At 45.8% G+C, this 14,727-nt stretch overlaps 1 protein-coding gene across 1 annotated transcript in view; it reads right to left on the reverse strand.

Moving 5' to 3' along the window:
- Positions 1-12,195, reverse strand: part of EGLN1 (egl-9 family hypoxia inducible factor 1) — a 37,623-nt gene extending 25,428 nt beyond the window's left edge. Inside the window, exon 1 of the mRNA XM_006122076.3 lies at positions 10,788-12,195. Within this exon, the coding sequence (XP_006122138.3) occupies positions 10,788-11,666 (879 nt within the window). The 5' untranslated portion in view covers positions 11,667-12,195. The remainder of the gene's footprint in view (positions 1-10,787) is intronic.
- Between the last annotated feature and the right edge of the window lie 2,532 nt (positions 12,196-14,727).

Consider the following 14,727-nt stretch of genomic DNA (forward strand, 5'->3'; position numbering starts at 1 on the left):
GAATATTTGCTTGAATTCCTACTTCTGGATCTCAGGCTCTGGCCTTCATAGCATTAGGAACAACCTTAGCTTTCAAAAACATATGGCCCTTTGAGGCAGACAAGGAAAGTGAGTTATCTACACAGTAAGTCAAGTTTGAGACACCCATACTCACACACCATGCTCTTGAAATTAGAATCTTTTAGCCAGTGGTGTCCATTGGGGCCAATCATGCACTGACTATGCCCACTGTGCATAGCACCAAGATAAAGGGAGGACTGGTCAACCACCCCCTCTGTTCCTTCTCCACCACATAGTCCAGATGCAACAGAAGTCCATAACGGAAGGGCTAGAGGGATGTTCAGAAGCAGTCTTACAATATGAGTATTGGAGGCAATCAACCTAACTAATTTTAAGATCAAGTTTAATATGTTTAGGCATGGGATTATATGATTAGGTTGCATAAAACAGCAGAGACGACTTTCTGATCCAGGAGATCCCTTCCAGTCCTGTGTTCCTATATAGGAAAGCAACTGCTCTTCCCTCCTGTGATATATTTAATCCACGCTTAGTGACTCAGAAGCTGTAGCCAGAAGTAACAAGGTGAATATGTACTTCATTAACCCTGCATGCAACATAAGTTTAGTTTGGCATGCAACATAACAGAAGTGCAATAAACCAGGGTTCAGTAAATTGTAACAAGTCCTTTCTGTTTGAAGAGCTGTCTGACACTGAGTGTGAAGAACACGGACATGGTCTCCAATTTCCTCTGAGGCACGCAGGCTCCAGTGATCTTAAGGTATGCTTATACTGCAGTTAAACACCCATGACTGACCCATGCTAGCTGATTCAGGCTCAGGTGCGGTTTAACTGAAATTCAAACTTTCAATACGGGACCCTCCACCGCACACTTGTATTGAGCACTCTGAAGTCCAGAATAGGTCCACAAACTCAATTGTTCTTAGGTATATAGTAGTATTCAGAACAAACTATTTCTTCTGTATCATGGAGGAACCGCTCTAGCTCAGACAGCGATGCACGTAAACACATTTTCTTACCAGTACAGAAGGACACCCCTGCTACGAGGGGGTGGGCACATGACCTCCCCATGACTCCATCCTGCCCCCAGCCTGGAACCCCCACACTCTTCCCCTCCCCATCCCATGGTACTGGAGGGTAGGAGGAGGCTGGGGCAGTACAGCAGCTGGAGGAGCTGCTGGTAGTTCTATTCCTTTCTCCGCTGCTCCTCCCAATCACTGCCCATCCCTGGGACTGCCATACCTTTGTACAGGTCTTGGAGTTCTGCTCCTCTCTCTGCTGGGAGGCAGCAGGGAAAGAAGCAGAATGCCAACAGCTCCTCTGGCTGCCATAGTGCTCCTAGCCACAGCCTCGGGCCCCAGCCCTATACACAAGAGACACGGTAGCCAATGGAGGGGGGGGCTAGGAATGGCCAGCAGAGAGTCTTTTCAGTTCACCATACTGGCTAAAAATGACTTGCAAATATGGGGTACTGGATCAAACTAGCCCACTTGTACTGCTGAGCTCAGAGAGAAGAGAGCTCAATGAAGAAGTGGCTAGTCTGCTATGAGGGGGTGCCTGAATAGGGAATGGGAAGGTGGATTGGGGTAGATGTAGTACAGAATTGGACTTCTCTCAGGATTCTCAATGTCTGGTGACAAGATGAGCACTGACTCACCACTGATAACACCACTGAGCATGAAGCAGTATCTGCAGCAGCCAGAGATGCTCACAACGACACTATTAACGGACCTTCAGTTATTACAAGAACTGCTGTCTACGATCTTAGACAGCAATTTCTCAGAAGTCTGAAAATTCAACATAGTTGAGGGAAAAAATTTAAAAAAAAAACTCACCATGCTCAAAAATTACTGATTCTCAGGGCTCGACAAACTATTGAATCTACTCGCCACAGCGAGTAGATTTCAGCCGGTCGCCCCGTTCACCGGCGGCACATGCATGCACAATGCGGGGCTGGTGAGTGGATTTTGCCACCGTTTGTCAACCCCTGCTGGTCTCAACTGCAGATCTGGAGATAAATACATTTTATGACCAAATGGATCCAAAGATTTTGGATCCCTGTCAATCAGGGTCATTTTAGAGTGATAATGTCTGCTTTTCTTGTTTGTAGCTACTGCTATAAGAAAGCCCGGTATAGAAGAACATAGATAACCTATTTCCTCCAGAAGACACAAACTATCTTTTGTCAGCTTTCTTGGATATTGGAACTATAGTAGCTGGCATCTGCCAGACAGTTTTTGCAGTTTAAAAAGGGTCTCATTTATAGGGAGAGTGATCAGTGGTGAAAGTAACTTAAATTTTCTTACAGGTACTATCCTATTGCAACATGCATCTCTGCCAGCTCTTTAAATAGCTCCCTGCTGGCTTTTGCAGCAGCTCAGTCAGCTCCTTGCAGGAGCTGCGCACCAGGGCACACCCACCTACTTTCACCTATGAGAATAATCCATCCTGGCACAGTGACAAAATATGCAATAGCTCATGAGAACCCTTCTGAACTTCCTCAAATTGGATTTGAAAATGTTCAGCCTTTTCATGAGTTTCTGAATGCAAATACAGAAGATTTAAAAAACACCAAGGTTTGATGAAGTTGATTTTCAACTGATCTATTTAAATTAGTGCAAATTAAGGCAAACAAAGTGCATCTGTTAGGGATTTGGAGTGTTTAAAGCAGATCAATTTTTAAAATGACTTAAACTGATTTAATTAAACCAAGCCTACTAGCTAGCGTAAAATATTTGTGATGATGTCCAAAAAAATCTACACTCCCCACAATGTTAAAAAAGCACAAACAGTGGACTACTGCATTTAACTGTAAATTATCAACTATATTAAATAAACCTTTACAAATGTAGCTTACCACACCTTCCCCCCCCCCCCCCATTGCCTTTTTCCCTTCCTGGCTGCACTTAACTTTTTTTAATTTTCTCTGTAATAAATCATAAATTTCTCTCTTCCTGTGTCATCCATCGCTCTCTCTTCTTCTCTGTCCTTCTGTTTGCTCAGGTATCTTTTTCTAAATTGCATTCTCTGCCACTTCTATATTTCCTTTCTTCTCCCTCTCTTCCAAAAGATCAGTACTTCATCACCCTACAACTGAAAGTTTTGCCTAGACCTCCCCCACTGTAACTTGGGACCATTGCTCCTTGTTCTGCCATCTGTCACCACTGAGGACAGCCTCATTCCATCTTCTCTGGAACCGCCCTCCAGGAAGTTGAAGGCTGCTATCAAATCCTGCCTCACTCTTCTCTGCTGCAGACTAAAGAAGCCCAAATCCTTCAGCCTCTCCTCGTAGGTCTTGTGCCGCAGTTGTGCTTTAAACTTAGCAGCATAGACAAAGCCAGAAATGACCCCCTACAGTCCTCAAACGAGTAGATGTTGGGTAAATATTTCAAGGCCCAGTTATATTCCTTTTCGTACACTTAATAAATAGCCTTCTAATGGTAATGATTCCCCACCACAACCACTATATAACCATTGATTAAATCTGAACTGATGAATGATCATGTTTCAACTGCTTAATAATGAACAATCTTTAGTACTGAAATCAATTACTTAAGATTTTGGGTGCTTTTCAAAAGTATTTGCCATCAAAAATGGCACTTTGTCCTTTCATCATCAATCTCTACTTACTTCTGTAAAATAGTAATAGAAATGTAGCCGTGTTAGTCTGGTGTAGCTGAAGCAAAATGCAGGACTATGTAGCACTTTAAAGACTAACAAGATGGTTTATTAGATAATGAGCTTTCATGGGCCAGACCCACTTCCTCAGATCAAATAGTGGAAGAAAATAGTCACAACCATATATACCAAAGGATACAATTAAAAAAAAAAGTGAACACATATGAAAAGGACAAATCACATTTCAGAACAGAAGGGGGATGCGGGGGGGGGGGGGGGAGGAAGGTAAGTGTCTTCTGTAAAGGTACTCATCTATTAGTTAAAGCAGAGAATTTTTGCTTTTGCATCTCAAAAGGAAAAAGGTCAATTGAAAAAGGAATAAAATATTACAGATGTTTTCTATCAATGAAGCATTTATGAAATAACATAATCCCTACCTTTTTATTACAGTGGGCTATATAGTGGAGTCATTTATTATTAATTCCCTATCCTAACGGAACAGGCTTGTTTACAGAGCTTGGACCAATGATGGAAAAAGGTCATACATACAATAAAAATGCTGTGATGACTTCTGTGCCAAAATTCACCCCCTCCACACCCTAAAAAAAATCATCCATTTTCTATATGCAAGTACAGAAGACCAGACGAGAGATTTTACTGAATGCGATAAGGACTGTTCTGACTAGATGTCTAAACATCAAGGCTAGAATCAGAAAAAAATACCAATAATCTGCTGAGAGAGAAGTGTGTGCATTACAAGTATATTTATGCTTTTTTACCAATATAAAAAATATCTTCACTATTGAAGAGACAATTCCTGAAGACCAACTTTCAGATTTATATTTCAAAATTTTGCACACAAAAATCTTATTAGGGACATCACTTAGAGCACTTGTGCTAAGCAGTTCTGCTGTGGGACTATACTGCACCAGACCTTGTGGTAAAACTGAATAAACTTTAAAAACAACAAATGGTCTGGTAGCACTTTATAGACTAACTCGGCTACCCCCTGAAGCTGGTAAAACTGAGGCACTCTTTCTTACAGAGCAAAGCCCAACTATAAAAATCATTCTACTCCATAATATTTCATGCTAATTTACCTACAATTTTATTGAAATACTGTGTTATTAATATTAAACAATCTTCTTTTAGGGTCTCCATACACCCAAACTAAACAATCCAGTATATCACAGACACAAAAAATAATTTAATAAAAGTCTGAAAGGCAAGATTGCTTGTTACAAGGACAGTGGCAAGTTTTACTTAATACAACAAAAAACATGGAAGCTATAGCACAGCACAGAGCATTATACCAGATACTTACGTATGTCGGGGCTTATATGAACCTGGATCAATAGGCCTAGGTCTAATATAGAAGAAGTGTGATTAGTGTGCCACTGTTCATTTACAAAAAAGAAAAACAGTTTCTGGTAGTAAAAACTCCTACACTTTTGGTGTAAGCACTGTTCAAAAGAGGTCTTGAAACTGACTGGACTACACAGCCAAAACTAAGCTTGTTAACCAGAGACCAAAATGAAAGGTGTCCCACCAGCAAAGCCAAATGGCAATAACCCAATATGATCCCCCACTCTTTACCCCTGTGATCTGCTAAGATTCTTAACGCACTGCAATTCCCTTAAATCTGGGACACAAAGAAGGGGGGGAGGGGAGGAAAGAAAATTCATTTTTCGCAACACTTGTTATGCAACAGTTATATAATAAATGTGGAGCCTTCTTTCCCTCCCTCCTATCCAGCAGCCAGTAGTTAGAATTGTGTAAGAAGTCTCTACTCTACCCTCTCTTGCCCACTACATTTTGGGTTCTCATCTGACATGAAAAGTATTCAATTACACTGCCCCTTTTCCATAACTGGTCCCCCATTTTTGTTCACGTATCATCATCCTCACACCTTCGTCCTCTTTGTCTCTGTCCTCTCTCTCGTGTTGGTTTCATCTCCATTATCTCTCTCCCCAGAACTGTACTACTCAATCAAGTGATCCTGATTAGTTTCACTATGCTACTCTTGCCATACAGAGAAAGCGCTCTAAATGAGTGACAAGTGCAATTCTGTATGGTTGGTGGAGGCTGATGTAGGAAAAAAAAAAATTAGTTTTCACAGCACTCCTAATCTGTTAGCTGTGGGAGTAAGTGAACAAACTTGGTTCCAAAACACACACTAGACCAAATACTTTGGCAATTTTAACCTTTGAGACTTTTCCCTCTTCTTTCCATGTGTCTTTCCCCCTAAACCACTCATGGGACAGATTTTTGTCAATTCACTGACTTCCACTTGGTCTCCGCTGAAGTTGCTTAGGACTGCATTCACTGCAGCAGCAAAAGCATTCACTTCTTATCAGGAGAGTAAAGGAAAAAGAGCAAAGAGAAGAGAAACATCTCTCTAACCCAGCAATGGAAAACCTAGGCTAGCAAATGGGCCGCTCCATCTCAATGGGCTGTTGTAACCAAGACAGTTTCCCGGGATAGAGTAGTTTTGCTAATGGTGCTTGCATACAGAGAATTTGCGGGGTGTACAGATTGGACCATAGCAGTACTTCGATTGTATACAGAAGGACCTCCTGGCTCTCAGAGTGAGTGCTATGCACAATCGGCACACACCTCACTTCACATGCTCCTGTTTCAAGTGCATGACACTTCAGTAATACCTGTAGGAAACATAACATGGACAGCAATCAACAGAAACTGGCAACCCTGCATGTGAGCAATGGAAAACAAAATGTTTTGTGGGCCATACATAAAACAGTAGTGGGCTATTTGTGGTGCTCTAAGCTCTTTCTCTTGGAGTGATCTTGTCCATAACACAACCCCAGCGATTTCAGAAAGTACAGACCAGCGATGGACAACCAAGAGCCACAAGCGGGCTGCATGAATGGCCCTCCATCTCAGTGGGCTGCAGCAGCCCACTAGGATCCAATCTGCAGCCAGCAGACCTCTGTCTAGGGATGTTAGCGAGTAGTCGACCACCTGATAAGCATAAGCTTGTCAGGTAGTTGAGTGGAGTATTGACTGACTGTTCCTTCCCTTTCTGCCTTTTGAGAGGCAGCAAGGTAGGGGGAGGACAGGAGCTGGTGCTAGGGGAGAGCCGGCTTAAAAGCCGGTTCTCCCAGCACCATCTCCAGGGTGCTGCCCACAACAGCCTCTACCCATAGGGATCCCAACAGGGAGCTGCCCCCACCCCAGACAGGGTCTGCTGTCACCAAGAACCCTCTGTTCACAGCAGACAGGGCTGGCTGCCACCAACAGGGTCTGCTGGACCCAGTGCAAGCCAGGACCAAGCAGTCCCAGCTCATGCTGGTCTGGGACACTGCGCCTCTGCATTTTAAATGTAGTAAGAGCTCAGAGCCACTGCACGGGTGGCTCCAGGGGCCATCTTGAGCCAGAACTTCTCAGTTCCTGCTCAAGCTGGCTCCTGGAGCTACTCCTGCTGAAGCTCCGCAAAGCGGTTATCGACTAATCATTTAGTCAAATTGTATTGACTCCACAATTAGTCAGGTAACCACAATTTAACATTCTTAATGGCTACCCTGAGACTTTTCAATTAGCAAAGTGGCTTCCTCAGTGCAGGTGTAGCCACCTCTGAAGTACCAGCTACTGTCCACTGTCAGAAGCTGGTAGGAAAACAGACTAGATGAAAAGTTTTAGAGGGGTAGCCGAGTTAGTCTGTAACTGGAAAAAACTTAAAAAAAATGATTAATAGTCTTGCAGCACCTTAAAGATGAACAAAACATGTAGATGGTATCATGAGCTTTCGTGGGCACAGCCCACTTCTTCAGATGACCTAATGGTTTGATGCTGTATGGCAACTTTAAATCCTAGCCTTGCTATTTACAAACACGTTACTCATCTACTGTAAGGTGCGGGTCTGAACAACAAAGAGGCAAAAGCCATGAAAAAAATGCAAGGATTCCCATTCAAAAGTACTGCTCCCATTTTAAATCTAACAATGAGACAAATTTTAGGAGACTTTTGTTATATTCACTTTGAGATTTTTTTTTTGAGTTGAACAATCACTTGATGGACGAATTGGCTAACAAATCCCATGCTGCAGAGTTATACAAGAAACTTACACAATGATAGTATGTCAGCTAGCCAATTGCAACATAATAGCTTTACAAATTAAATGTCAGGACACCAACCTACACAAACAAAATAGTAGACACTTTCCATGGACAGGGAAATCTAATTTGCTACGGAGAAGTAGTCTAGGGGCTGGGTTCTTCCCCCCTTCCAGTTTCTCCCTCTCCTCCATAGCTTATTAGCTGATGCTCTGCAGCAACAAGTCTGTCAGAATACAACACACACAGATTGCTTCAGGCCAATTTCACAAGCCAAATACACAGGGAAACATTGGAACTTAACTGCATTTACAAGTTTGGGACCCCATCACATAGGTATGAATAAAGACATTATCTGGCTAGCACACTACCTTCCACATCCTAATGACTTAACCAACCAAACAATGGGTACTGGAACAATTTGACCTTCTCCATCAGCTTCATGTAACATGAACACTTCAATTTGCTATTCGCCCCCCCTCTCTTTTTTCCCTCCTCATCCCCCCATCTCTTCTTTATTTTGGAACTGGACTTTTAATACTCCATTCATCTGAAGAAGTGGGCTGTACCCACAAAAGCTTATGATATGATCTACACGTTTTGTTAGTCTTTAAAGTGCTGCAAGACTATTAGTCTGTAGCTGGAAAAACTTAAGACGAACTCTGCTACCCCCTGATGCTTCTTAGCAGTTCACCCTAACATTCTTGTTCTTCAAAGGAAGCAGCAAGTTGTCAGATTTGTTGTAACGTCATTTTCACTTTCTTGCAAATGTTTAAAATGGTTGATATTATTTCTTTTAACTAGTCCTCTACTAAACTTAAGATGCCCTATGCAGTCTCTCTACCCCTCCCCCCATTTAAGAACCCAAAGAAAACAGTTGAAAGGATGACTGACATAAAACTTGGAATTTGATAAGAGGACTAGTGTCTCAGCCAAAAACGACCCCTCTCTCCCCCACAAAAAAAACAAAAATCAAGGAAACCATGGAGGTACTCATTTTTGGCAAAACTAGCGGAGAAAACATCAGTTACAACTTTCTTCTCCTCAAGGCTTACATTTTACAGTAGGCTATATAAACAGCACTGCCCGATAAGATTATAACTTCACTACAGGTCAAGTTAACACACACCCACACCTGAATACTTTTTCCATTTCGTTATATTCCTAAGTGCACCAGATATTGTAATATGACATAATATAGTCACTCTAAGTCTCATCCAGCAGTTTTATGCAACCATCTAAGAGCACTTCCTGTATTACCACCCCAAGGTAGCTCATGGTAATTTAAACAGACTATTATACATGCTAAAACCCTCATTACTAAGAGTGTGTTCATAAGCAAACACCAAGTAAATAATGCTAGAAATATTTGTAACAAGAATTACTATTTCAGAATATATAAACAGAAGCAATCATGAGAAACTGATGTAATATTTTGTAGCATGAAATCTCCAAACTGGTCATATTACTTAAGGGGAGCACTACAGACAATGCATCACATTCCAAATTTTTAGGGGCCATCAGTTCAAACAGAAGTTAAAAGGAGGATCATTTTTGCCTTTGTATAGAGTGCAAGTTTTCACAACAGATACCCTATAAGTTCAGAATTATATTTTATAGGCAGGAAAAAGACCTCAAGGTCAGCCACCTAAACTAAGCACAGGAAATATAACTGCATCATTTTCAAAAACTATATATTTACTGTAACAAATGCCACAGAACTACTCATTTTCCCACATGTACAACACGAGCTTTCTGTCACAAAACAAAAAACTGTCCTGCCCATAAGAGAATAGAGAAGTGGAAAATTTAGAACCAACAGCAAGTGCTGTAGCAACCTTGACATTTATGTATAATTACAGACATGCCTTATCTCTCTCATGTGAGGATAGAGCATTATTTGAAGCTCAATTTCTGAACAAGGATTGTGCCATACGAGTTCAGACATTTAATAAAGTATTACAGTTTTCCATGTGAGAGGTCTCATTTATGAAAGCATGCTCACTGACTGTCCTAAAGATGGAAAGCTTCAGAGGGGTAGCGGAGTTAATCTGTAACAGGAAAAACTTCAAGTGTCTAGTAGCACCTTAAAGACTAACAAAACATGTAGATGGTATCATGAGCTTTCTGGGAAAACCCCACTTCTTCCGGTTTTGCCCATGAAAGCTCATGATACTCTCTACATGTTGTGTTAGTTTTTAAGGTGCTACTAGTGTATTTGTTGGTTTTAAAGTTTTTCCTAAAGATGGAAGTCAGTCACAAAACACACACAGAACTGACAGCAGCAATAACTCTTGTATTCAGTGTAGTTTTAGTCACCTGGGCTGCAGGATGTTATACAAAGTGAGTGAGGTAATACTTTTTTGGGGGTCCCAGTTCTGAAAAAGAATTCTGTAGCTCAAAAGCTTGTCTTTCATCAACAGAAGTTGGTCCAATAAAAGATATTACCTCACTCATCAGCAATACACATTACCCCACCCTGACCTTTAGGGACAACCCTTTAGGAAAGAGGAGCTATTCAGTTTCCAGGACTACTCAATCCTTGGACCCTGCCAAGCCTATTTTACCAAGATTACACTTACAAAGATAATTTTACAGGGTTCTAAACGGAATTAGAGAACACAACAATTAAAGCACCTAGGATCCTGGTCCCTGCAATCTCACACTTGCTATTTCCAGCAGAGTTTCTTTGGTGCTGCACAGTGACAAAGTTGACTAAGATATTCAATATTGACAAAGTTCACTCTCCCAAAGTTGACTAAGATATTCAATATCGGCATCAGTGGCAGCTCGCCCCTCAGTGGTGTTTCTCCCAAGAGCCAACAGACTAAACAATTGTATTTTTCATCTCTAACTTGAGTTGCCCCTTCAGTGTGTGACAGAAGGGCTGTGTGAAGAGAGGATCTAACACGTTGGCCAGGCCACTGCTTGGTCTTGCAGGAGCGACTAGAAAGGTGGACTGCGCACAGGAGGAAGAGATGGGCAGGAAAAAAGCAAAGTGCGGGGGAGCTTGGGCTCGGGCTAGTGACCAAGCCGCAGGTGTGAACGAGGGACGTGGGGGGAAAAAGGGTCACTCACTTTCGTCCTGCCGTTGATTTTGTAGTTGCCCAGCTTGCCATTGCAGTGGCGGATGAGATCGTCCATGCTGTTCATGAGGAGCCCGATGGTCTGGCAGCAGGGCTCCTTGCCCTCCACCCAGGTGATCTTGTCCCCGCGGATGTCCTTGGAGGAGTCGCTCTTCTGGCTGACCAGCTGCCCATCGGTGAAGCGGCCAGTGTGGTGCAGGGCCCGCACCTCCCGGGCGATGCGCCCGCCCACCTCCTTGCCCAGGAACTCGTCCACCACGCAGATGCCGTGCTTGTTCATGCAGGGCACGATGTACTCCAGCGCCAGCCGCTGCGGCACCAGCGACTTGGTCTGCCCGTTCGGCCGCAGCGCGCCCCCGCCGACCTGGCCCCCGCCCGGGTACAGGTTGGATTTGTCCCGGTACACGAGCCCCGCCTCCCCCGCCGGAGCCGCAGCCTCCTCCTCGGCGGGGGCCGCCGCCTCAGACAGCGCAGCCGCTGCCGCGGGAACGTGGTTGTTGGTCAGCGGCGCCGCAGCCACAGCCTCTCCCTCCGCGCCGGGGCCCGAGCCCGGCGGCACCTTTTGAGCCGCGGCCCCCTCCTCCCTGCCGCCGCCTGCTCCCGCCGCAGCCCTGGCGAGCGGCTGGAGGCCGGCGCGGTGCTCGGCAGCGCCCCCTCCCGCCGCCGCGCCGCCACCGCTGCGGCAGACGAGCTTGTGCTTCTTCCAGTCCTGGCGCTGGTGCTCCTTGCTGCAGTAGAAGGAGCTGCGGCAGCGGCCGCAGCGCAGCAGGTTCTCCATCTTCCCGCACAGCTCGCAGTACTGCCGGTCCCGCTCGCTGCCGCCGCCGCCGCCGCCGCCGCCCTGGCCGGCCCCGCCGCTGTCATTAGCCATGGCGGCGCCGCCGCCGCTGCCCCTGCTGCTCCGGCGATCGCGTGGGGGCAGCAGCGCTCAGGCGGGTCCCGCCGGCCGCGCTGGGAGGGAGGCTGCGAGGCAGGGCGGGCAGCTTTCACTGCATCATGGCCGCCCCCGTCCCTGCTCCGCGGCGGCCTCCGCTCCCCTGCCCACCTCCCGCGACAGAGCCCGGGCCTCCTCCTGGGCGGGGAGCGGGCACCCGCCGGAGCCCAGGCCGCTCTGCTCTCCCCGGCGGCTCAGGCTCGCCACCGCCTCATCGCTGCCCCGGCGAGGGAAGCAGCTGGGAGCGCCGGGACTGGCGCTTCTCCCCTGCGCGCCTGGAACTGGGGGGTCTCCTCCTCTTCCCGGTGCGGGTCAGCGTCTCCTCCTTCGCCTCGCCACTGCCTGACTCGGGGGGAGGGTGCGGGGGCGAGGAGGAGGCGCCACTATCTCTGCCCGCTTTGCACGTACGCCACTTCCAGCCAGCTAGCGCGGCCGGGGCGGGGCCGCGGAGGAAGGGGGAGTGCGGGCCAGCTCAGCATTGCTGCAGCGTTGGGGGTGGGGCTGGGACGCTCCTCCCTTTCCTGCGGGGAGGTTTTAGTTCCTCCGCCACCTAAAAGGCCGTGATTTGTTTGCATTAGGGCACATGGGGTGGGTTTCCCCCCTTACCCGCTTTAAGCCTCCCTGGCAGAATAGGAGTCGACTGACCCTCCTTTGCTCTCTCTCTCGAGTCCAGTTAGAGCTAGGCCAAACCAAAACCTTGGGCTCAACTAGTAGCCACATTTTACAGAATTCCATTCTGGCCCCCAGGGACTTTACTTCTCTGTGCTTTGAACTGTTGCCTGATACATGAACGACACATTTGTATCTAATAGCAGCCATGTGCTCAGTACTGCACAAACATAAGAAGGGGGTGTGTCTGGTATATAGTTGGACAGTTGACATACGTCCTAAATTCTGCCACTGATCTACTGACTGGCCTTGGGCAAGTCACTTAAAGGGAAACGGATCTTGAATTCACACTGCTGTCTGAAAATTATTTCGTTAATTCTTTACTTATAAGGCAAAAATTTTTGGTGAGAGGGGCCACTCCAAGATTTTGGAAAGTGGTCAAGGCCCTCACTCTTCCATGCTATTAATAGAGGAGGTGTGGTGTCTGAGATGGAGGTTGAGGGAAGGAGGCAGTTGTGACCTAGGGCAGGGGATTAGGGTGCAGGGTCTGGGACAGGGTATGGGTTCAGGAAAGAGACAGAGGGTTTGCCTTATATGAGGTGTGGGGTAGAGGGTTGGGAGGGGGTAGAGGGTTGGGAGGGGGGAGGGATTGGGGTGCCAGAGGCAGGCTCTGGCAGGGAGACTTACATGGGTGACTCCCAGCCAGCAGCCCAGCAGGTTTCTCTGCCTGCCTGCAAACCACTCCCACTAACATGCTTCAGGGGCCATGTGCATTGGTGAATAAGAGCCTGAGGGGAGAGGGAAATGGTGCTTCCCACACTGCCTGTTTTAAGCAGCTAGTTCCCAGTGGCCAGAAATCAGCCAATGGGATTGTGCTGAAGGCGAGAGCAGAGCAGCGCATGAAGCAACACTTTTCCCTCTTCCCCCTCCCACCCCCCACTTCCTGACTCACAGTTGAGAAAGAGAAACGGCTGTGCCAGCCTTTTCTGAGTGGTATGGGGGTGCATGTGGGGCAAGCACGGAGTCTGCCTGAGGCTCTCTGCTGTGTCTGTGGGCCGGATCCAGTGGCCAGGTGGGCACAGATCCGGCTGTATTTTGCCCAGGCCTGTTATAAGGTCTACAGTTAATACAATAGAAAGGTTAGCAAATTGTACATTTGAAAACACTTTCTGCATAGTCAATTACCCTATGGTTTCTCATGTACATAGTTTCCTCTGTTTGGTTATTTATTCATTTATTTTGGATGGTGGGGAGGGGGTGTTTCGCAGAGTAAAAGGGGAGAGGAAAACCCTCTTCCCCCCCCCAAAAAAGAAAAACAGTTGGATTGTTAAACAACATCTAGGAAGAGATACAAATTATTTAAAAAAAAAACAATTACAAATGTTTGGCTTCCCTTTAATTTCTTGATGTTTCAGTAGCCTCCTCTATAAAGGGGGTCAGTATTATTTACCCACATTAGTAAAGTGCACCAGGTTCCTCCACTGAAAAGTGTGATACTGAAGTACAAAATATTATAAAATGACAGACAAAAAAGGACAAGAGTTAGACGCAGCAGCCCCAGATGTTTTGAGATAGGGAGAGCAACTCAAAGACATTTGCATTCTGGGCTTTAGTGATAGGTTGATTCCTAGTGGTGTTACTGGAAGTGGAGAGAACAAATCAGGTAGTTAGTTTTTGCCATTTCAAGCTGATGGTGTGAAAGCCAAAAGATGTTAGCTAAATGTACCATGCTGTATCTATGGTTGGAGATAGATCAGCCAAGGTGGCTAGGTAGCCTAGGACTTACAAGACTTGGGTTTGAGTCCCAGATCTGTTAATGACCGTAAGCAAATAATTTAGGGTGGCATTCACAAAGAGATTTAGGACCTAAGGACCACTGATTTCAATGGCAGTTAGGTGTATAAATACCTTGGTGAATCCCACTTTTAGCCTCCCTATCTTAAAAGTACTTAAGTACTATTAAGAAGATAATTGTACTTCCCTATTAAAGAAGTGCTGTGAGGATTAAGATTGTGAGGCAGTCAGATACTATGATAGTGCAGGCTGTTGTAGTACCTGATAGGAGAGGTATCTTTGAGAGTTATTGGCACAGAAATGGTGGTTAGTAGAATGTGAACAGATAGAGTCACTGAGGCCAGATCTACACTAGGGGCTCGTCTACACTGGCCCCTTTTCCGGAAGGGGCATGTAAATTTCACTAGTCGTCGTAGGGAAATCCCCGGGGGATTTAAATATCCCCCGCGGCATTTAAATAAAAATGTCCGCCGCTTTTTTCCGGCTTTTAAAAAAGCCGGAAAAGAGCGTCTAGACTGGCCCCGATCCTCCGGAAAAAGTGCCCTTTTCCGGAGGGTCTTATTCCTACTTCAAAGTAGACGCTCTTTTCCGGCTT

The sequence above is a fragment of the Pelodiscus sinensis genome, chromosome 3, assembly GCF_049634645.1.
Source record: "Pelodiscus sinensis isolate JC-2024 chromosome 3, ASM4963464v1, whole genome shotgun sequence".
NCBI classification, from domain to species: Eukaryota; Metazoa; Chordata; order Testudines; family Trionychidae; genus Pelodiscus; species Pelodiscus sinensis.